A 24,157-nucleotide genomic window follows, 5' to 3' on the forward strand; every position below is an offset into this window, starting at 1 on the left:
TAATGACCTGAAGTCAAATTACAGTAGCCTATTTCAGAAATCAACAGCTAATTTGAGAGTGTCCTCTCAATTAATATGTGAGTTTCAACAACAACAAGCAGCTGGCTGAGACTTTATGTATTTGTGACACCTACCCTTTCACACAAACACACACATATACACGCACATAGCTCCGGGCAACTCCTTGTGTCTGTGCCACGAGCCCGGCTGTAAGGGAATCTGACACAGGCGGTCATTAGAGACTCCTCAGGGGCCCCAGCCAACCCCTATTAGTCAAGCAGCAGCACGGAACCTCGCCTCCCATCACAAAAACACTCGCTTCTAATGAGGATATGTACACTCCGCTATTTGCGCTACCCCATATCAATAGCATAATAGCAAGTGATGAGAACAAGGAAGGGCTGTGACTGAAATGAAATAAACACATCAAAACAAAACTCATTAGACGGATCCTAAACAAGCGTGCACATGGGAGTGGGGGAATAAGACCTCCTAATTACACACTTAGCGCTCATTAAGGAATTTCAATTTCATAATAAAAACAAACCTAACCTAATCACAAAAAACAAATCATAACCATTTTGAATATCATTTTTCTCTTTAAGTCATTTATTTAGCTAAAATTTGTGTTTGTGTGTTTCTAAGCTAAACTTGGATGATAAAATTGTTCCCAGAAGTTGGCTAAATATAAACACACAGAGAGTGTATACGTATATATATATATATATATATATATATATATATATATATATATATATATATATATATATATATATATACACACTGTATATGTGTGTATATATATATATATATATATATATATATATATATATATATATATATATATATATATATATATATATATATATATATATATATATATATATATATATAGACATTTAACTTCATATAATATATATAATATATTTATAATTTAATTTAACATCATTATAAAATTATAAATCATTACTTTTATTAATAAAATATTTTACCTTTAGAATGAACTACCTGACATTTTTGCACATTCAATTCAAAACTATTCACAGTACAGTAACTCTAATAATCCTTCTGGAACTTTAAGGTGTTAAGACCCTTTGAGTGCACAATGAAGAAATAGCAGGATTTTGAGCTTAGCGACTGCAATTACTCGGTCACCTCTACTTAGGACCTTCACTTGCAATCTGTGAGTCAGCAAACCCACCTCTTAACCATTAGGCTACCAGCATAGCATACTTTGTAGCTCTGTGTGTTTTGGCACTACTACAGTACTAAAGATATAGCTAGACATTCTAATATAGAAAAAATAGTGGGTAATCCTTTCCTTTTTCATATAAAGTGAAAGGAAACTTTAGACTTTCAAAGTCTAAAATAACAAAAAGCTCCACTGAGATGGTATATATCACACGTGTGCTGCATTCCAGGTCAAGGTTATAATAGTTAACTGAAACTAAAACCATAAAAAAAACATTTTGTTGCTTGAAATAAAATAAACGTTAACTTAAAACAAAATATAAAAATAAAATACACTTATTTCAGCTAGTTGCCAAGACATTATTTCTCATTTTCAAAAAAAACAAACAAAAAAAACACGATATAGACATTAGAGATGCTCCAATCGATCAGATTATCGGTATTGGCCGATAATCAGATTCAATGACTCAATCGGTAGTCACTGAATTTGGCTGATCTCACAAACGGATCACAATTTATTGAAGTAAAACCGTAAAAAGTCCCCACTGGCGTGCATTTGCGTCACGTTCTGCTATGTATCTTCGCGATACATTAGTAAACCATAGTAAATCGCACGTAGATCTTGAGAAAATCCTCACGGAGTGACATGACATGCTGCTTGGCTAAAGCTATAGGACTTCCAGGATCCGGTCGCTTTGAGATCATGACGTCATCATGTCAAGCATGAATATTAACAAAATAAAATCGCTTTTTCTGGGGTTTTCTCAGCACTCTTGTAACAAAAGAACCTCCAAACAAAATTTGGTCAAAATTTGAAGGGGTTTTCTTTCAAATGAGAACATGTACTTGATGCCATGAGTTATGCCACTTACAGGTAGATGTGAAATCATTAAAGGGTTAGTTCACCCAATAATGAAAATTCTGTCAGTAATTACTCACCCTCATGTTGTTCCAACCCCGTAAGACTTTCCTTCATCTTCGGAACACAAATTAAGATATTTTTGATGAAATCTGAGTGCTGGATCACTCCTCCACAGGCTTATGGACACTATAACTTGCTGGCCCAGAAAATTTATTAAAGACATTGTTAATATAGTCCAAGTGACTCCAGTGACTCCTCGAGTTTTTTCACATAGTGTAATAGTGTAGCGCGTCTGTGTTGCACGTCACCACGTAGGCTCACTATTGGGCGATGCTGGTCATGTGTGTGATACGTGGTGACGTGCAACACAGACGCGCTACGCTATTACACTACGTGAAAAGACTCGAGGCCCAGAGAGAAGGAAATGAAAAGTGGAAAAAGTCGTTATTTTTGTTTGTTTTTGTGCACAAAAAGTATTCTCGTCGCTTTATAAACTTAAGATTGAGCCACTGGAGTCACTTGGACTATATTAACAATGTCTTTAATACATTTTCTGGGCCAGCAAGTTCTAGTGTCCATAAGCCTGTGGAGGAGTGATCCAGCACTCAGATTTCATCAAAAATATCTTAATTTGTGTTCCGAAGATGAACGAAAGTCTTACGGGGTTGGAACAACATGAGGGTGAGTAATTACTGACAGAATTTTCATTTTTGGGTGAACTAACCCTTTAAAAATGCCTTCAGGGTGTAAGGCTGAGGGGGTTAGCAGTGACAGTCAACAGAGAGTTTACACATCACTTATATAAAGCTTGAATGATCAGGATCGGTATCAGCCAAATGTGATGACAAGAAATCGGTAGTCGGAATCTAGAGCTGTCTCTGTGAAGGAATTTCCCTTATGGTGATTTTGAGTGGCTTAATATTGCGATGTTATCATGTGGTCAGCAGGCACTTTGAATCTTGAAGGAGATTCAAAAGCAAAACAGGCTATTAATAATCAAAACACTTTGAATGAACACGGAGGAGAATAACGCAAACCACACAATGGATAAACGAGAACTGACAAAGAACAACTTAAACACAGGGCTATATAAACATGGGTAGAACAAAGGAAAGTAAACTAGACATATGTGAAACTAATATGTAACTACAGAAACAAACAAGGACATAATCAGTAACCAATGAAACCGAAACAAAACAGAGCAGGAAAACAGGAACTAAAGGAAAGAGAACAGAATGTCAAAAGAAGGGTCTAGATAACAGAACATAAACCTGACTATTAGCTTGCTGGGCTATTGTTTGTATAACATTTAGTTCCGATCCTTGAATCTGACTGGAGGAGAGGCTTTCTAAGACTGCTGATATTTCACCAGTAAGACAGAGTGAATCTCAGTTGATCTCTCTCTCTCTCATTCGCTGCATGTTTAGGCTTGTTAAATGCAAATCTACGGAGCTGCTGTACAAATCACAATGGTACACAGAGTCTTAAGTAAAAAAGAGGCAGTTTTCTTCACTTGTTATCATTAACTTATTTAACATTCAACACACACGCATTAAGTGTAAAACAAGAAGGACATAGCCTTATGAAAAAAAAACGTAAACATCGTGGTTGCGGCGGTTGCTTGCATTCCTTTGTGGTTGGCTTGTCAGTATAGAGGTATTACAATATTGCAGTTATCACGACAGCCCTATCGGTATCGGTTGCAAAAATCCTGGTCGGAGCATCCCAAATAGACCTATTTTTAAAAAATAATAAAAAATAACAAAACACTACAAAATGACTAAAACTTTACCTAAAATGAAAATGAAAACAGAAAATATACAAATAAAAACTAATTAAAAATATGAATAAAACTATAATAGCATCTCAGTGACACTAAAATAACAGTGTGACTGAAGCCGTTTTTGAACTTTGAAACAACACAAGTCATTAATCAATGTTTGCCTAGGTCATATGGACTACTTTAATCATACTTTCATGGACCTTTTATAGTTTTTTTTATATGGAAAAGAATGACCAATACATTCTTAAAAAAAAAAAAAGGTGGACCAAGTTGAGGACGAAAAGGTGAGTTTAATTTAGAGACCCACGAGTCATTTGGACCTCACAACAAGAGTTAATTCTGAAGCCTCTACAGTGTAAACTAAAAACAGGAAAGTAACACAAGAGGTTTCCAGATTCACCAGGGAGTTTCAGTAAGTGTGGTTTCCAGCAAGAGCCCTTAAGCAGGTGTTTCCCATTCAGGGCACGTTCGTTCTATTGACAAGCTGAACAAGAGGGCCTCAGTGAGGGCTAAAATACTACTGCTGACTAAAAACGTCACTTTTTCAAACTTAGTGCAGGCTTTGATGAGCCGTCTCCTTCCGGAGCTCTCTTTTGCCCCATTTACAATCTAGAGTGGTATGTCCAACACACAAAAACAACCCAAAGCAAACACACACACAAAACAGAGGACCACGGTTTTAGACAATCAACTCGCATGATTTTTACCCCCTTGCACATGACAGCACACAGGCTGAAATACTGAATGGTTGTTAACCATTCTGATAACAGAGATATTAAATAATTGCTGATATCTAAAATAGGAAACATAATATCTGAGACATTTCCACAATCTTATTTAGCTTTTGGAGAGACTTAGAAACCTTAAAAATTTTTGGCACCATTTACTTGCTAAACATTAGATGCACTTGAAATGAATACAATGGAATAGATTTAAAACACAAATTGAGAACTAAGCTGACAAGCAATGTTAGGATGTAATTAGTATCATTAAACAAAGCAGGGTGACTTTAAAATAGTAACTAACATTATGACTAAATTTTGTATATTACTATTTTAATTTGCTATGGTTGGAGTCATAATTTAGCATAACATATGAGAAATATTAACAAAAATTACAAAAAAAAATGTTTTTTTTAAAGGTATAAGATTTTTAAAAGGTGGAAAAAGCCATCAAATGTAAAAAAAAAAAAAAAAAAAAAAATTGCATTGGAAATTTGATGAATGCTACACAAGATGAATACAAAAAGGGAAGCTGCTGACAGGCTCAACCTATGTTTAATACCTAAAACTTAACACACTGATAGAAAGAAAGAAAACTCACAAATCAGGTCTATTAAAAATTTCACTGAACAATTAAAAGCATTCAAGTGTGTAAAATAGCTTAATATAATTGACTACTAATAAAAGGAATAATTCAAATAAGATGAGAGTTTTCCTCACCAGTTCCCATTACATCACACTGAATTCATATTTATGTCTATCATTATTAATCAACTTAATATGCTCTCACTGTGTATTACGCTTCAATGGTGATCACAATGATGCTAAAACGGGTATCAGCCATTTTTTTGTACAAAAGGAAGTAATGCAGTGAATCTTAATCTAAGCCCATGTTGGACCAGACACTAAATAGGGAAGTCAGTGAAAAGTCTGGCACGAACATTGTAGGGGGCAAAACAGAGACATATTTATGGACCTTCGTCTGAAACGACTTCCTGCCCTGTTCCTTTGGAGTGCGAGTGTGTGTTTGTGTGCGTACAGGGCAAAGAGAGAATTTGTGACGTCCACCTGGTCCAAACGGTTTTCGGGACACTGAAGAGCAATTTCCAACGCTTGGATTAACCTGAAGCTTCCATGATTATTCCCCCCCAACCCCCCCAACTGCCATAATTTGGCTGGAAGGGGCCCAGCTGCTAATTCTTTATAAATAGCGTGTAGCTCAGACCTCCTCCGGGGAGAATGGGGCTCAGAGGAATGGCTTGGGCACAAATCAGGCTGGAAAAAGCACACAACATACACATTTTGACAAACATATGGGACCATCACTGAGGATAAACTTGAGGTACATGTGACTTTGTCGCGCCTCACGTGGATCTGACAATCGGCCAATTAGAAAAGTGACAACAGGCTATCAAGCTGTGTTTTGAGTTCGAGATTTTTTTTTTTTTTTAGAAAAGTTCATTCTAGAAGCTGAAAATGCAAGAAAAGGCTTGTAACATGGCCATCTATGTTTTGACAAATGGCTGAAAATCTGTTTGAAAGAGGACAGAGACCCTGCTCTCAGAGTTTACAAGTTGTCTTGTGGGGTGGATGCCTTTTCTTTCAGCACACAAAGGAAAGTAGTATAAAAAGCAACAGATGAGATTCTCTGACATTTGAGTAAGGCTTTCTGTCACGAGTATATGAGAGCCACGCAGTGAGCACTGTTTACTCGCACACAGAGGTCACACTATAAGGTTAAATGGTGAAATTTTGCCTTTTCATAAACCACAAAAAGAGACTTGTGTGACAATTTATAATTATCTAGGTCAAATTAGCAGGTCAAAAAATACACAAGGCCTCAAAAGTTGTCGTCATCGTTTTTTGAAATGTTACAACTTTAACACTCTGATTCCTGTCAATTTCTGGTTTCTGTTTGAAATTGTGTTTTCTCTGAATGTATTATGGATTTCCTGGCTCTTAATTTAATGCATGAACTAGTCAACACAAAGGCATGGGTTGTGTTGCTGTGATCTTTCAACATGGAGAGCTTCAAAATGATAAATAATAGGTCAAGGGGCTGTTTCTGTGGAGAAACCCTGAGAACAGCAGACCCCCCCTCATCCCATGCCTTTTTCTCCCATTCACACCACCACGGGGGGAGCAGGTCGGGTTCAAGCGCAACAAATTACCTAAATATGGGCTGAAAAGGCTTTAAGGGACTTCAATTCAACCGTTAAAAATAAAATTAATAAAAGAAGATTTAGGAAGCCAGGTGGATGGAACACAATGCTAAACTGCAGTCCATAATTTCAGCTAGCGAGGAGAAAAAGTGGCTCTTTCTTGGTCAGTATTTGTGTTTAGCCTGGGTAGAATAGGGGCACCTCCACACATAAAGGCGAGAGGAAAGAACACAGAAAAACGAAATTTTCAGCCTGAGTGGTTACTTCAAATGAAATCTAAAGGCTGATTCTCAATGGGTCCTTTTAGCGGAGGGGAGTGTTTTTAAAAGAATCGCAGCAGTGGACGTGTTTGGCATTTGGTGGCCCTTGTCCTCCAATTGTGCGTACTCCACGGTGGTTGCCTTCTCTCTAGGCTCGCTACACTCCACAGACAGTACAGTCTGGGGCTCGAACATAGACAGAAATCATGTTTGACTTCCCTTTTGCTCAACCACATCTGTTCCCATGCCCCTGAAGGCACTTTGGTTGCGCAGCTACAAAAGATGTGTACGCTGTAGTTAATGTGAGTGAGTGACAGCTCAATATGTTCCTTACATAAGTCTGAAAGTGCTGCTGACCTAGGCATGGCCTTGAACTTGATGCTCACCTGCTATAAATGAGACTCTGGATTATGAACAAAAGAAAATAATCACACTAAAGCATACAGATGCTTTTTATAAAAAAAAATCTGTGACATCTCATAAATTCTTTTAAATTTGGGCTCTGTTCAAAACTCTAGTGAGTTTGGAACAGACATCACTGTTGTTAAAGAGATAGTTCCCTCAAAAGTTCTTTACTCACTAAACTGTATGAATTTGTTTCTTCAGTGGAACATAAAAAAGACATGTCTCGCTGCTTTTTTTTGTCTATACAATAGAAGTTATGGGAATAAGTGTATATGACTTTCATCTTTTAGTTGAACACAATCAGAGTTATATTGGACTCCAATGTTGTTTGATCCCCATCGACTTTTGTGTTCCACAAGAGACAAAAAAAAAATGCTTCCAGTACAGGTTTGGAATGATATTAGGGTGTAAAAATGTTCATTTTCATTTTGTACTATCCCTTTAAATTGTGTTGTTTATACCCGTCAACATGTTCTGCCTAAAATCTAATGCAGTTCTGCGAATAGCATATAATACATTTTTATGCCTGATGTCCATTGCAGACATTGCAAAATACCAGTCTTGGTTAGAGAGTTGGACTTTCAGTTTGATTCTCAATACCGGTAGGAAACAGCTGAGGTTCCCTTGAGGAAAGCACCTAACCACCAATTGCTCCACGGCTGCCCACTGCTCCGGGTGTGTGTGTCCGCGGGTTGCAGTTTATTACTCACTGATCCTAATGTATGTGGACTAACTTGGATGGGTTAAATACAGAGGACAAATTCCGAGTATGGGTTACCATACTTGGCCTTCACATCACTTCACTTCACTTCACCATGCCATGTTTGTTATTCCAAATATGGTCGTCCTTCACAGATAAGGCAATTCTAAAATGCACTACGTCAAGCTCAGGGAAATTATTCATGGCCTTAATGTATAATATTTATTATTATAATACAATATATACAATGTAGAGACAAAATAGTTCAATCTAATTAAAAATGTACTATTTTACCCAATATACATGCATTTGTCATGTATTTTTTTGTTCCCATTAAAAGTAATTAAGCATTGTTAGCTTTGCAGATTAGCAACATCTACTGAACATCTAATGCTACTGAAACTATGTCTCACACACTTCACGTGAGGAGCGCTGTTTGTGTGAGGCACACGAGTCACCATTAACCATGTCTTGGAACCAATAACGGAAACGATGCGGAAGCATTTCAAATCAGTCACTTTTGTAAATTTTCAATTTAAGTCAATTTAGAGGTTCCATTTCTGTTAGGATGAGGATTTAGAATGATGGTTGACCGTGAGACAGCTCACTAAAATTCTGAATGTAATTTACGGTTGCTCGTTTAGTTTAATGCTAATTAATTGACCTGTGCTTTGAAATGTTTGAAAGCCCAGAGAGGAGAGTTAAAACGTGCAGCAGTAGCCCAGCATCCTGAGGGACTATGGGATCCAAAATTTGTTTGCGTTTAATTTCCACTTCACAGACAGCAGCACACATTAACAACCCTTGGGAAAGGTTGGAGAGCTGCCAGTGGGACAGAAGAAAAAGTAAGTACAGCATAGGGTCATCACAGCTCAATCAACAGTTCCTCCACAACTGCTTCTGAATGTCTGACAACTCTAGCATTGATTCCTTTCATGTCATTCGTCTAGGCTCTAATTATATTTTGGGTTACAGCAGCTCTTACAGTCTCTACTGTCACTGTCAGAAGGGAACAATGGGCTTTTCGCTGGTGATATCTCATTGTCAACATGTCAGGATATTCTTAAAGCTGTACAGATTCTGTCGGAGACAAAGAGGAATTAACACCATTCAAAGCACTGACACAAGCTTCCTGCCTTTTGACAGTACACAAAACCATATAATAAGGTACTACGGATTACCACTTGGTCAGATATTGTACATTAAGCAGAACTATTTGTGTAAAATGAGGTGCCACTATCGTAATCAGTAAAAGTCATTTAGAGTTATGAGCAAACAAATGTGCCGGTCAAAATCTTCTTTCCCTTCTTGAGAGCCAACCGGACCTCTGTACTGAGTAAGTTTTAAGTCATAAATCACTGACAGCCAAAAGCACATCTCACCACAAAAAAGAGTTTGTGCCCAAAGAGTTTAAAAGCCAGAATGTAAACGCAAGTCTCTATGGGTTGCAGAGCAATTTAGTATTTGGAAGCCATCAAATACATTATAAACATCTGATAAACAACAACCTTGAAAGACAAAATAAAAATATAATAAAATTAAGATTAGATTTAGGATTACATTTTTAAGATTAAGACTGTGACTGTGCCAAACAAGCATATTCAATCAATAATCATCATAATAATAAGAATCAGAATTTTGGAAACAAATCATACATATTCCATCTGCAAGACGCACATTTACAAAAATAAATACACTTGTTTAGATGTACAAAATGTACAGGGCACAGTACAAGGCTACAAGTACAGGACAATACAGTTATATGAACATAGAGAGACACACAGAAGCCATAACCATTACAATTGCTATAACCAATCACACAAGGGGAGGACTAGGGTGGGGACAGACCTCAAAGGTTTATTTGCTATAGGACCCCTACAACAGTTTCCCTAGCGTATACAACCTCATATGGACTTCCATATCCATTCTATAACCATGTTCCAGTCCTGAAAAGCTTTTGAGACAGAATTTAGGTGGGAATCGTGGGATAATGTAAATTTTCCAATTGTGGAATATTGTTATCCTTATTTCTAAACTGGAATTATAATTAAATCTGAAAATGTACTAATTCTCATTTTAAGCTGTCACAGTAGTAACTCATTTTAAGTGTCACAGCTTTTACAAATGAAAAATAAAATGAGGCTGGTTTAATGGAGAAACAGTTTAAGCAGTGAAACACTTTGATTACACTTAAACTTACAATATAATTATACATTTAAGTACTGAGTAATAATAATTAACTACATTTACTTACTATAGGGTTATGGTTAGAAACAGGGGTTGGTTTAGGATTAGTTGCATGTAATTATGCATAACTTATAGTTATTACTACAGTAACTACATGTAACAAGTCACAAGGACGCTGTAAAATAAAGTGGTACCCCACTTTACAGTTACAGCACAGAACCAGAAACACATTATCCACCTAAAGTCAAACAAAAGACATGAGCATCACTCATCCTTACCAAAAATTGCAGCAAAGCAGCTGCTCCATGCAAACCACTGACACTTCACACAAACATATTACAAATAAGCATTCAGAAACACTAAAAATAACAAAAGTATGTCTTAAAATAAAAAACCCAGAAGTAGCAACTATAGCTGTCATTAATCAATCGATTTTTATTTTATTTTTCTGAAATTTCTGAATCTCATTCGAAATTCCATCTTATAGAATCAAGCCCCCTTGAAAAACAACTTTTTACAAGTATTATGACAGAGACAGTGTTGACATCTATTTACAAGACGTCATACATCCCTTACTTGCGTAATGGTGTTGCAGCATTTTTTCTTAGTAAGCAAACTTTAACATTAGCTCACACTGCCAGATGTGTGTGCCTTCAGCACAGCAATGGTTAAAAAAGCCATCAGGGTTTGGAAACAATGTTATAGCCCAACTCAGAAGTCATATACAGTTTTAAATTACTTTCATAATCATCAGGAAAATTTATTTATTTAAATAAATAAATGAAAAAAAGATTACAACACACATTATTCGTGAGGTTTCACGGAATGGCAAAACATTGTGAAAGTCCTGTTTTTCCTCCCTAAATTATACTACATCAACTGTTAAATTTATCCAAGTTTCTTTATATTCTCCTGATCAAAAGTTAAAGATATCTATGAGCTGTCAGGACATTTCATACTACTCCTGTGAGTCTCTATCCTATCATGAAAGCTTTAAGTAGAAAAACGCAGTAAATAGGTTTAAGCTCTAATAATTTTTTCTAAGATAAACTCTCTGAATCAATTAATTATTTTCTCTACACTTTGAGAAGAAAAATGTTAATTGAACCATAAAAAGAATGTGAGATATTTAGGACTGTGGCCTGATCTAAAATGATTTGACCTGCTTGAGTACTAACTTTTAACAGAAAAAAAAAAGGCAGACATGTTACAAATAAAATAAAATTCTAATACAAGAATCTTTTAAAAATATATATAACCTAAAAATAGTTTTAACTCTGAGGGGGAGAAAAAAAAATAAAGTGTAAAAATGCAAGTCAGAATGACTCACCAATATGCCAGAAAATTGTTTTTCCTCCATGCTTTTGAAGCTCTCTTCGGCGTGGGTCCCCTTTCCAGAAGGATGCCCGTCCTGGCCTGTCTCTGTGCTCTCTGGGACTCGTCTTGAGCTGCTGGGGTAAGTGTCTCAGTTTCTGGTGGCACTGCCTCTCCCTCAATCGTTTCCTCTCTCCGCTAGTTCAGTCGGTTTGCAATGTTGGGCTGAGGTGGCGTCTCTGCTTTGTGCTAATTCTGCGTTAATCCAGGAACTTTTCTATGCTGTGAAAGGGACATGTGACAGGGAGAAGGAGGGAGGAAGAGGGGGGGAAAGCAACTATTAGCCCCCAAACGTGTTGTTCTCTCCTTAAAACAATGATTTCATAACTGCTGATAAGCCTCAGAAACACTGTCCATGTGCTGGCTGGAGTGTGTCAGACTACAAAGTCTGAAATCCTGATATTACAAGAAGTGACGTAGGGGATGCTTATTATGATAAACTAGGATGAAAAGATTTACTTTTTCCAGAAAATAACCAAAACAAAGGGCTACAGTACCGATGGGTACAGAGCATAAGCTTGTACTGAGAATACACAAACAACTAGGACATCTAGAAAAAGACAATGATTTACCATGCCTACAAACAGGCACCATGAGGACTATATTGTAGATTGTTAGAAGACTACTTCCCACAATTACTCTTTTTTTACTACAAAAATTTTCAAAATACAGCACATGAACACCTTGAATGAATGAATAAAAATGTAGATGTTGCACTAGTATTTACATAGTACAGTAATCCACAATTTAAAGGGGTAGTTCACCCAAAAATGACATTTCTGTCATTACTTACTCATCCTCATGTCGTTCCAATTCCAAACCCGCAAGACCTTCGCTCATCTTCGGAACACAAATTAAGCTATTTTCGATTAAATCCAAAAGGTTTCTGAAACGTCGTTGTACCTTTCAAGGCCCGGAAGGGTAGTAAAGATGTTAAAATAATCCATGTGATTACAGTGGTTCAACCTTAATGTTATGAAGCAGCGAGAATACTTTTTGTGCACAAATTTCTATTTTTTTTAAATAAAGACTTTATTCAACAATCTTCCTACGCTGTTCACATAGTGCAGTGCAGCACTTCCAGGTTCTACGTCAGAACGCCGGCTCATTATTGGCCAGCTCCTGAGTTAGCATCACACGCATGTGTCATGGTGCTCACATGAACAGAGTCGGCCAATAATGAGCATTCTGGCATAGAACCTGGAAGCGCTGCACTGCATTTACTACGTGAACAGCATAGGAGAATGACGTTGAAGAGAAAAGATTGTTGAATAAAGCCGTTATTTTTGTTTGTTTGTTTGCATGCAAAGTGTATTCTCGTCGCTTCATAACATTAAGGTTGAACCACTGTAGTCTCATGAACTATTTTAATGATGTCTTTACTAGCTTTCTGGGCCTTGAAAGTTGCAACAACGTTGCTGCCAATGGGCGGTTCAGAAACCTCTCGGATTTCATCAAAAATATCTTAATTTGTGTTCCGAAGATGAACGAATGTCTTAGGGGTTTGGAACAACATGAGGGTGAGTAATTAATGACAGAATTTAAATTTTTGGGTGAACTTACCCTTTAAAAATGAAATGTTTCTTGGCCTTCTTCACAATAACAGACTTACTGTCAGTTTAAGGTAACATCAAGACTCAAGTAGCTCTTAACCAAATGGAGCCTCTTAAATTACTTTAATGTTGTTGTGATCCACTCATCTTGGCACAAACTGACACTGTGAATCACACATCCTGTATTAAAGTAAACGCTTCTCCAGACCAAGTAATTGAAACTAATACCTCAGCCTGGACGAGTGAACTTGTACTCATATTTATGGCAAGTGAACTTGCACTAATATTTAAGTGGAAAATTACTGCTACACAGTTTTGTTTTTTTGTCAATGAGAACATCAAACAAGGAGGGACGTGCAACAAACTATCCAAATAGAATAACAAATTAACAACTGTACACACACACACACACACACACTTGGTTTCGCTATCTTCGTGGGGATTCTCCAGGCGTAATGGTTTTTATACTGTACAAACTGTATATTCTATCCCCTAAACCTACCCATCACAGAAAACTTTTTTACATTTTCAAAAAAACATAATTTACTATGTTTATTAATGCATTTCCCCTTTTGAGACCGTTGGCTGGTGAATGTAGTTGATCTCAGGTTTTACTATGCTTATGGGGACATTTGGTGCCCAGTGCCCACAATGTAATATAAACCTGTACACACACACACACACACACACACACACACACAGTTAAAGCATGGACAAAAGTAGGTTAAGAGACAAGTATTCCATCCCTCAGCACCTCAAACCTTCACAAAAAGATGTTTTTATGTACAAAAATCAGCAAGATAAGACATGAGATAAGCCAAGCAAACACTCTAAACCGATGACTCCCATATCAGTATTGAGTTGTCTATTGCACCACACAAAATGGGCTGTTTACTGAATGAGTTGAGGACTGCACATGGAAAAACTTAAAACTGTAACCAATAAGCACTTTAAACGTAGAAAGGTCTCCAGAAAGGACAGGGAGCATGCATTAACAACAAAAACAACATCAATACTAAATATAGCTGCAAGCAGCAATTATCGGGGCCAAGCTCAAGACGACGATAAGATGGCCGGAAGTGTCAGACCAACTGCAACAATGAGCAATTAAAGACATTTTTTTAAGATGATTTTAGGCAAAATGGGTGAAAAAAATCATAAAGTCACTAATAATACGATTTAATGGTTTGTCACTTTTGACCAGTAGGTGGCGCAGTTATGAATGTGGTGTGGCAAGAGTGAGGAGACAATGACACATACAAAGTTTATTGTTAATATGTCAAGGCATTGCAGAGATAAAGCCTGAATAGTCATTTTGGCATCATGCCTCAAATTTGCTGCTGCGGTATTCAAAAACGGTTTTGTCTATCGACACGAAGTCCATAACTTTTAGTCTGCACGGCCTGGAGATGATATGATTCGATTTTGGTGAAAATTGGAAACACGGTCTAGGAGAAGCTCGAAAAAGTAGGTTTTACAAGAAAATAAAGATGGTGGACAGGAAGTTTGGCCAAATATGGAAAAATTGGTATCCATGTTTTCGGCATAAACGAAGGAATCTATTAAGACCAGTGACATTACAAAAGGTAAATTTATTCAAAAGTTATTAGCATTTTTGGAAATTTCATTATAACTTTTGACCAAAAGGTGGCGCTGTCTCAAAATCGTTTAAATACCTTCAGGGCATGTTGCTGATGGCACATAATGAGTTTCGTAATGTTACACCATTGCATTCGTTAAGTATAGCAGTTCATATCACGATACTGTATTGAAGTCAATGGGAATTTCATGTTTTGTTCTATTATAGCGCCAACAAGAGGCACAATCCTACTATTTTTTATGTGTATTCAGAGTGAGCCCATACATGTGTGTGTGAAATTTGGTGAAAATATCTAGAGTTATAGACATTTATATGTATACACACATAAAAAGCCAACACTTTGTCTATTAGACTGTTCTCGATGTTCAGGGCCCAGAGACCACTAATTACTCCAAAGATACAGATTCTTGATTTGTGCAATATTGTGTTTAAGCAAATATGGTATTACAAATCTGATCTTATTTAGCAATTACCCTTTTATGGACAGTATATAATACATCTTAAAAGGAACACATCGACTTTTTGGGACTTTAGCTTATTCACCATATCCCCCAGAGTTAGGTAAGTCCATACATACCCTTTTCATCTCTGTGCGTGCCGTAACACTGTCTGACGCACCCACCGCTAGCCTAGCTTAGCACAAAGACTGGAGGTAAATGGCTCCAGCTAGCATACTGCTCCAAATAAGTACTGCTCCCATTTTCCTATTTACCTGTTGTGATTTGTATAGTCACAGCGTGTACAAATAACAAGGTCACATGAGACAGAGCCATCTAAACCGTATGCATACTGGGAACTATATTCTCAGAAGGCGAAGCACTGCTACTTGGGCGGAGTACTTGGGTTTTTGCCAGCATAGTCTGAAGATGATCTGATTTGATTTTCATAAAAATCGGAGCAAAGGCCTCGTCGGAGTTAGAAAAAGTAGTTTTTTTTTTTGAGAATTCAAAATGGCGGACAATTTTTCATGACAGAAAATGACGTCATGAGGTGCAATCGTATTGAGCTAGGGAATCAGAGAAAAAAGAATTTTGTTTCTAGCCCTTAAGATTCAAAAGTTATTAGCATAAACATGAGTGAAACTTTGGACAGTTTGTGGCGCTAGAGGGATTGAGTTAGAGACTCCAAATTTGCTATGGTGACAGTTCAGACTATCCTCTATCAGTGTCCCAAATTTCATAACTTTCCCGCGGGCTGCCAGAGCGGAAGAAGGAGGAAGAAGAAGAATAATAATAGGAATGCCAACGGATACAATAGGTGCCTCCGCACCTTCGGTGCTTGGCTCCTAATAATTAAGAAATAGGTTTAAAAAAATTGTACAAAAAAAATATTGGAGAAAGTGGAGATGTTAAATCCACTAATAAAAAACAAACCCAAACAACCATGTCACTATCAATTTATCAACAAAGCCAAATCAGAAGCTGGATGTTTAGTAGCAACATGTCACATAAAACATTAATTTGTTGTATTAAAAGCACGTATAGAGCTGCAATAAGTTGCTTGAGTGAAACAAAAGTGGCTTGTGTAGCTTGAGGTCTCAGGTCTTGTTGTGGCCGGAAGTTGCCACTGTCACTGAATGCACATGTGGGAGCTGACACTCAACCTGGGGCAATTCAACACTACAGAAGAAACTGTTTTAAACATTGCTGTGGGTGTGAGATATACCCTCCAAGTTCCAACAGAAGATATCCAACCAGTTCTGGGGCTGAGAAAACCTAATCCCCTTGTCAGCATCATTAGAATCTCAAGATGCTTGTGCTCATTACTAAGGCATTTTTGTTTAAAAAAAGTATTAGTTCAAATGTATTTAAACTAGACCGATCACTGTAGAAAGAGGACTTCAATAAATATAATTTATCATTCTACTTACAATAATCACGGTCACAAATGTTTAATGGCCAATCAATTTAAGCACAACAGGGTTCAACTAGCTGCAGTGACAGCAAAGTTGATGAGTATTTCGCCCCCCTGGAATGTCACTAATATGAATGGAATCAGAAGACAATGCAGTGTTCCAGAAACCCAGTTGGATGTGGTGGGTGGAAGTTGGGAAGTCACCTTGCAGACACTGCTTGAAGTGGCTAATGAAGTGTCTACACTCCAAAGTAGTGGCAGGTCATAGGGTGGCTCTCATTAGCCGTGACGGGTGGAAAAGACAGCTTCCAACAGCCACAGAGACTTAAACCATCACATCGAACTCCCTCTCTTCAGTTTCATTGGCATTCACAAGCCCTGGCTAATCACGCAGGCATCATGCCTAGCTAACCCAAACTGAACAGCCAATGGGAACACAATTCTAAAAACTAATTATGTAGAGATGTAAAATGTGTTCTAGTGTGGTTTGATGCACAAAAATAAGACTAATCATTTAATCTTAAGATTTTCAGTGTCGCCATAATTTTTGTCATAATTTGAAGGGGGGGGGGGGGGGTCTCATTATTGTAACAGATGTCAACCTAAAGTCTTTCATTCCAAAATCTAATTTCCATTTAACAGTGAATGTCATCAGACAAAATCTTAGAAAAGGCCAAGTAAACACATTTTACATTTTCCCAGCAAGAGCAAAACATCTTTCACTAGACTGGTAGCTATTTTAAGGTTTATGCTTATCCTTTTGGACCTGAAAGCCATGATTACAACTGAGCATCTGTAGTAGCATGATACAATGTACCGCACCTCCTCAACTCCACCCAACACAGATAACACAGAGCAGCAAACACTGCGATGCCTTCCAACTACAGTGAACTTTACCTCACACATGTGAGTAGAAATCGAGACTCAACAAACCATTCGATTATTCTTTAATAAACCAAGGTGATTATGATAAGGATCAAGATTTGAAAGTATTCTGCGGCACTTTCCTATGATTTGTCCAGTAAATGACAGACCATCATGACAGTATCAAATGTGGCAATATTTTACACTTGTGTGACACTGGACCTTTAGCACGACAAAACATTGATAAAAATAAAATGTATTAACAGTGATATAAGCAGTTCCTAAACCCGCCAAAAAGAAAGAACACTTCTTTCTTTGGTTTTTAATTATTTTTTGAAAATGTTTCTGTTTATGTTGCTCATCCATGAAATGGATGCTATCTGATGCCGTTGAAATGGATGCTATATGAAGCCGAATTCTATTGCTGCCCAGGTAAGAGATTAGTTTGAGCAAACTCTGTTGGATTGGTTTTTAGCAGTGTTCATCGTCATTGTAACTTAGGCTAATCTGCTCTGGAGCAGGTTTTATTCTGGGTTAGAGATCGCAAACCAAAACTGGACTAATCAGCTGTAAGCACAGTGACACATATATGTGATGCAATAAAGCCACTCCTCTTGGATCTCTCGATCCAAAATTAAAGCAGTTTATAGTGAAAAATATTTAGAGACAAAATTGCCCATATTTTTCAGCTAATTATTTAATAAATTTAAATTATATGAATTATCATTATAATTATGTATAATTCATATTTTTACTATAGGGCAGTTGAATGCTATAATCTGATTGGTTGACTAACATTCTAAGGTGTGCAATTATTTTCAGGAAAACGCACGGCTAAAGTAGTTCCAGGCAGGTCTTGACCGCATTACAGTTCCATATCACTTCGTGTAGTTAACTGTAATAAGGGAAAATAGGATACAATTCATAACAAGAAATAGACACGACCACAACTCAGCCCTGAAGTGTCAGCAGAGAACGTGTCAACTAGACTATTCCATGCGAAGGCCTAATCGAGACGACAAACGTTTTTTTTTTTTCATGAAATATGTTTTTCCTTTGTACAGGTAAAAAAGTTATCAAAATGATTCCCATTCACAAGCATCCGCGAAAACGACTAAAAACGATGCATGCCAGGTTTGTAAAGAAAGACTACGCGCCCGTGCACATACGCATTCCAACGTGCATGCCTATAGACTAAACACGTAATACGCATGTGCATGCCGTCACCGTTTTCACAGATTCACGTTTTTGACGTTTACACAGAGATGGTAACGGTATCGCTTTCAAAACCCGTTTTCAAAAACTTGCACTTAGAAACCTACTTTAAAGTTTGAGTTCTCAGGCCACCAAAATGCTGTTGTCGTGTAAATGAACAGCCAGAACACATTAAAAGTTTTCTGTTTTCAGTTGAAAATGGTATTGTGTAAGCGGCCCCTAAGTTAATAACTAATCATTTTTACAACGGAAGTGAATCAACTTAAAACTTACTTAAGCTAGACAATTACTTTTCTTCTTGAGCTGCTGTACAGCCAAAACAGTCTTTGTTGCATAAAAATCGCTATATAAATTAAGGTGACTTGACTTGACTTGACATTGCGCTTTGGAGGAGGATTCAGTTCAGAACTACAAACATGAATAAAAAGTGTTAAAAAACAGGGCGGGTGTACACGACCGACGGTTACAGTAAGCAAAGAGGTTTAGATAAAGGGGTGTGAGTGACTAATAATCTACATTTTACCTGATAAAACAATATTTATTTAACGTTGTTGTCCATGTTATATTTCATCTTTAACAACAATGTGGACTTTTATAAAGATCCATTAGGCCTTTAACTTTTAAATGCATCTTAATGCAAACACATGAGGAGAGCTCTCAGCATGAAAGATCAATGTGCAACTTTCTCTCCAATACAGTACGAAATTAAATTCAATTAAATGTGGAGGATTTTAACTGTGACAAGATGATTGACAGGCCAGCTTACACTGACAAAATGCGTAACTATGCAGAGCGTCCGTTGAAAGACGTGATAGTATGTCCCAAAGCTTGTCTACTTTTTTGCTATGTACTTTTTCTTCACAAAGAGTACATACTTTTAAGGCGTAGTTAGTATAAGTAGGCAAATTTGGGACACAGCACCTGAGTTGACAGGGAAGGTTAATACCGAGTGTTGTGAGCCAGCTGAACCTAAACAAAACCGGGTTGGAATTGTAAGGTTTGTCAACTCGACCTATTCTGAAAACTATCTTCGTGCAACAGGCCTCTGGAGGTGTTATCTGTAGATAATTTAAAGCACAAGAGTTAGCCTACTGCCTATCTAAATTCATTAGAATAACAAACTTTGCGCAATTTTCTGGCAAATATTCAACTCAGAGTTCAATCCATCAATCTGAAGTACTTGGTCATGCAATTATTGTACATTTTATAAACATACGGTATAACTGGACATTTAAGCAACAACATAGAAAAAATGTAACTAAAATTATAACATTGCTGTGATTACTGATTTTGTGGTTTTCAGCAAAGAAGAATACTGGGAATAACTTTTTTCAATCTAACCATTTTTCCTTTTTTGTTTTTGTTTCTAACCATATGTCTCTGCAGTTTGTCTAGTTTTCCCTCCTTCCTCCCAGGTTGTTTAAAAGGGATAACTACTGAAAACAGACATGATCAAATTAACAGGAATTCATCAGGTCTTGTCCACAGTATTTCGAAAACCAATGACCGGAAAAATTCTTGAATCTTAACATTAGGAAGTTCAAGCATGACAGTACATCCCATAGAAAAACAACAACATTCCTGACTTCCACTCAACCAGCAAGGAAATATTGTTCGTACAGCCATTTAATCCCATTTACTTTATTGTGGACAAATGGTGGACAGTCTGTCTGGCCAGGAAATTTAACGTTTTGATTTTCGGTCTGATGAAGGTGCCCATGCATGGGAGCACTAATTGTGAAAAAAAAAAAATAGTTTGCAGAGTTTTCTGACTGACTTTTAACCCCTAAATTGCACATATAACAAATGTACAAAACAAAAAAATAATTTAAATGGTGAATTATGGCCATAGCAAAAGGTAGAACAAACAAAAAGCAAATAAAGTCCTTTTGAAATTCACACTCTGGCACCTTTCCGGTTTGTGACATAGAATGTCAACACATGACATTTTTTTTAATGTGTGGGAGCTAAACCACACTATGTACGGTACAGAGGAAGTGTTTTGACAGCGTGGTCACTTAATGCATGATTTGACACACCTCTATGCACTGCTCTGCTCAATCATAAATGATCTTGACATGTTTGAGCACAGATTGGGCCCAGATGTTGCTGTGTGGTATGATTATCCTACATCTTCTCATCTCTTTAGTGGTAAAAATTATCTCAGCATGCCCAACATGCGTTTAAGCATGATGGATAGGCACGTGCAAAGTATGCTATAACAATCTGTTACATCACAGGCTAACCTAATTTCTTCTGAGGCCTGTGTGCAACAGAATGTTGGAGGTTGGTCTTTTATTTGTTTACTAATGGCCTTTTTTCTTATTTTAAGGAAATTGGAAAGACGGCAACAATGTTTTAATTAGATTCAAATGGCAGAATGAAGCAAAGCAGATTGTATTATAGTGTGTTCTTGAATATAGATTCAGCCAAATCAGTGTAAGTGCCAGATTCATGCATTTACAAAATACTTATTTTCCGTTAAAAGGAAGAATTTTCTAAACTCGTTAATTCAGCTAAATCGACAACATGTATGTTAGACCCTATACCGACTAAGCTACTGAAAGAGATGCTTCCAGAGGTCATAGATCCTTTTCTTAATATCATTAATTCATCTTTGTCATTAGGATATGTACCAAAAACTTTTAAGCTGGCTATGATTAAACCGCTTGTTAAAAAAACGCAACTTGATTCTACAAAATTAGTCAATTACAGGCCGATCTCGAATCTTGATCGATACTTGAAAAGGCAGTATCTTAACAACTAGCCTATGTTCCTTTTTATAAAGAAATGATATCTGCGAGGATTTTCAATCAGGATTTAGACCGTACCAGTACTGAGACAGCTCTCATTAGAGTCACAAATGATTTTCTCTTATCATTGGATCGTGGTTGTATCTCGCTATTAGTGTTACTCGATCTTAGTGCTGCATCTGACACTATCGACCACAACATTCTTTTAAAAAGACTTGAAAATTATGTTGGCATTAGTGGAATTGCAATAGCATGGTTTAAATCATACTTATATGACCATTATCAGTTTGTAGCAGTAAATGAAGAGATGTCTTATCGATCAAAAGTTCAGTATGGTGTACCACAAGGCTCAGTACTAGGACCGTTGCTGTTCACTCTGTACATGCTACCCTTGGGAGATATCATTAGGAAGCACGGCATTAGTTTTCACTGTTATGCTAATGATACGTAGCTCTATATTTCTTCACACCCTGACGAAACTCACAAAATCACAAAAAACAATTCACAAAATTAACGGAATGCATAGCTGATATAAAAAACTGGATGACTAGCAATTTCCTACTACTTAATTCTGAAAAAACAGAGATTCTAATTATTTGACAAAAAAACGTCCTCACGTAATAACTTAGAATACTGTCTATTCTAAGACATACTTGATGGCTGCTCTGTTAAGTCTTCGTCGTTGGTTAGGAACCTGGGTGTGCTCTTTGATACCAATCTTTCATTTGAAAGTCACGTGTCCAGTATCGTAAAACCGCATTTTTTCATCTTAAAAATATATCTAAATTACGTCATATGCTCTCAATGAAAAATGCAGAACAATTAGTTCATGCGTTCATGACATCAAGGCTAGATAATTGTAATGATATTATGGGTGGTTGCCCTGCATGCTTAATAAACAAACTACAGCTGGTCCAAAATGCAGCAGCTAGAGTTCTTACTAGAACCAGGAAGTATGACCATATTAGCCGGGTTCTGTCAACACTGCATTGGCTCCCCATTAAACACTGTGTACATTTTTCAATATTGCTGATTACTTACAAAGCACTAAATGGTTTCGCTCCCCAGTACTTGAGCGAGCTCTTAACGCATTATAGTCCTTCACATCTATTGCGATCTCAAAATTCCGGCCAGTTGATAATACCTATATCAAAATCGACTGCTGGCGGTAGATCCTTTTCCTATTTAGCACCAAAACTTTAGAACAATCTTCCTAACATTGTCCAGGAAGCAGGCACACTCTGTCAGTTCAAATCTAGACTAAAAACACATCTCTTTAACCTAGCATACACATAACACATTATAGACTTCTATAATTCAATGTAAGGCTGCATAGATTAGGTCAGCCAGAACCGTGAACACTCCCCATAAATCCTGATTTGTTACATCAAACAAAGAATGGCGTCTACCCTAATATTAGTCTCTCTGTTTATCCGAGTTTTGCCGCAGTCCGCCAGATCCAGACCGTATCCAGATCTGATGAAGAACCTGCGCCTGGACATGATGAAAACCTGAAGTGTCAACCAGTCCCTCCCCTGTGAAGGCCTCCTTCCCTTCCCTTTACCTCAGTACAGATAAAACGTTGTCGGGATAATTCTGATTCGCGTGGCTACGCAGACGCGACAAAAAATTCTGTATTATAAATTTGATAATAACTGAGTATCAAATCATCATATTATAATGATTTCTGAAGGATCATAAGACACCAAAGACTGGAGTACTTGCTGATGAAAATTCAGCTTTGCATCACAAAAATAAATTACATTTTAAAGTATATTAAAAAAGAGAACCATTATTTTAAATTGTAATAATATTTCATAATATTACTGTTTTTGTTGTTTTTTTACTGCAGGCTTGATGAGCATAAGAGACTTCTTTCAAAAACATTAAAAATAGTAACGTTTCCAAACTTTTGACTGGTACTGTATCTAATGTTTGTTGTTTAAGAACAAAGATTACATATTCATCATTGAGACAATTTAGGTGCCTGAGTCAAGCTAAGTAAGAGTGCTAGCTTGACATTTGCCACTGTAAATGATTCCAATCAAAACGATTAAAAGGTGTCGCAAATCTGGTAATCTGACCTCATTTAAATTGAACATGAATCTGAAAACGAAAGCAAGAGGAGAAAAACCCTTTAAACCGCTAGAATAATTTTCACCGCCTGATATGGAGGAATTTGGTTTAACAGGCCCTTCACATGCAAGTTTATTAAACAATAAATAGCTAACATTAAAGGATGTAATTATTCTATAGCTTAGGGTGCAAAATATAAAACAGCATCATTGCTGACACTTTTTCCGCACTGTAATGCTGCTAGTAGAAATAAATCTGACCTGAAACGAACAAGTAATAGTTTAACGTTTCTATTAAACTGAATATCTGTACAATTATAGTAAGTCTTTAAACCGAGGAACGTCTTACTGGTGCTATGAAATAAAATACGGAAGGATTATTCAGATGTAGTGTAGGCTACACCTCGTGTAGTATCATTGGTCTTACCATCGCTTGCTCCTCGGTGTTATACAGAAGACAGCACTGTCAGTGGATCTGTTACAAATGCTCTGAAAGTAGGCTATTACCGGCGTCTAAAGAGTTTTGAACACTATCTTCTCATTAAATTGATGGACACTTCTTTGATAAACTTCCAATTTTCAAAGTGCACGCTCTGT

At 37.0% G+C, this 24,157-nt stretch overlaps 1 protein-coding gene across 3 annotated transcripts in view; it reads right to left on the minus strand.

Annotated features, from left to right (window-relative positions):
* slc6a9 (solute carrier family 6 member 9) overlaps window positions 1–24,157 on the minus strand; it is a 56,379-nt gene that overhangs the window by 31,127 nt on the left and 1,095 nt on the right. For 2 of the 3 annotated variants that reach the window (XR_014030808.1, XM_081374860.1), the window contains exons 1-2: window positions 23,988–24,155; window positions 11,603–11,868 (exon numbers count right to left, since the gene is read on the minus strand). Coding sequence is in view for 1 of the 3 variants with exons in the window: in XM_081374860.1 (XP_081230986.1) it covers window positions 11,603–11,632 (30 nt within the window). In the remaining 2 variants the exon portion in view is untranslated. Of the gene's footprint in view, window positions 1–11,602; window positions 11,869–23,987; window positions 24,156–24,157 lie in introns of those variants that run through there. The other variant, XR_014030807.1, reaches the window with a different exon arrangement.

The sequence above is a fragment of the Scardinius erythrophthalmus genome (assembly GCF_964197995.2).
Source record: "Scardinius erythrophthalmus genome assembly, chromosome: 9".
Taxonomy (NCBI): domain Eukaryota; kingdom Metazoa; phylum Chordata; class Actinopteri; order Cypriniformes; family Leuciscidae; genus Scardinius; species Scardinius erythrophthalmus.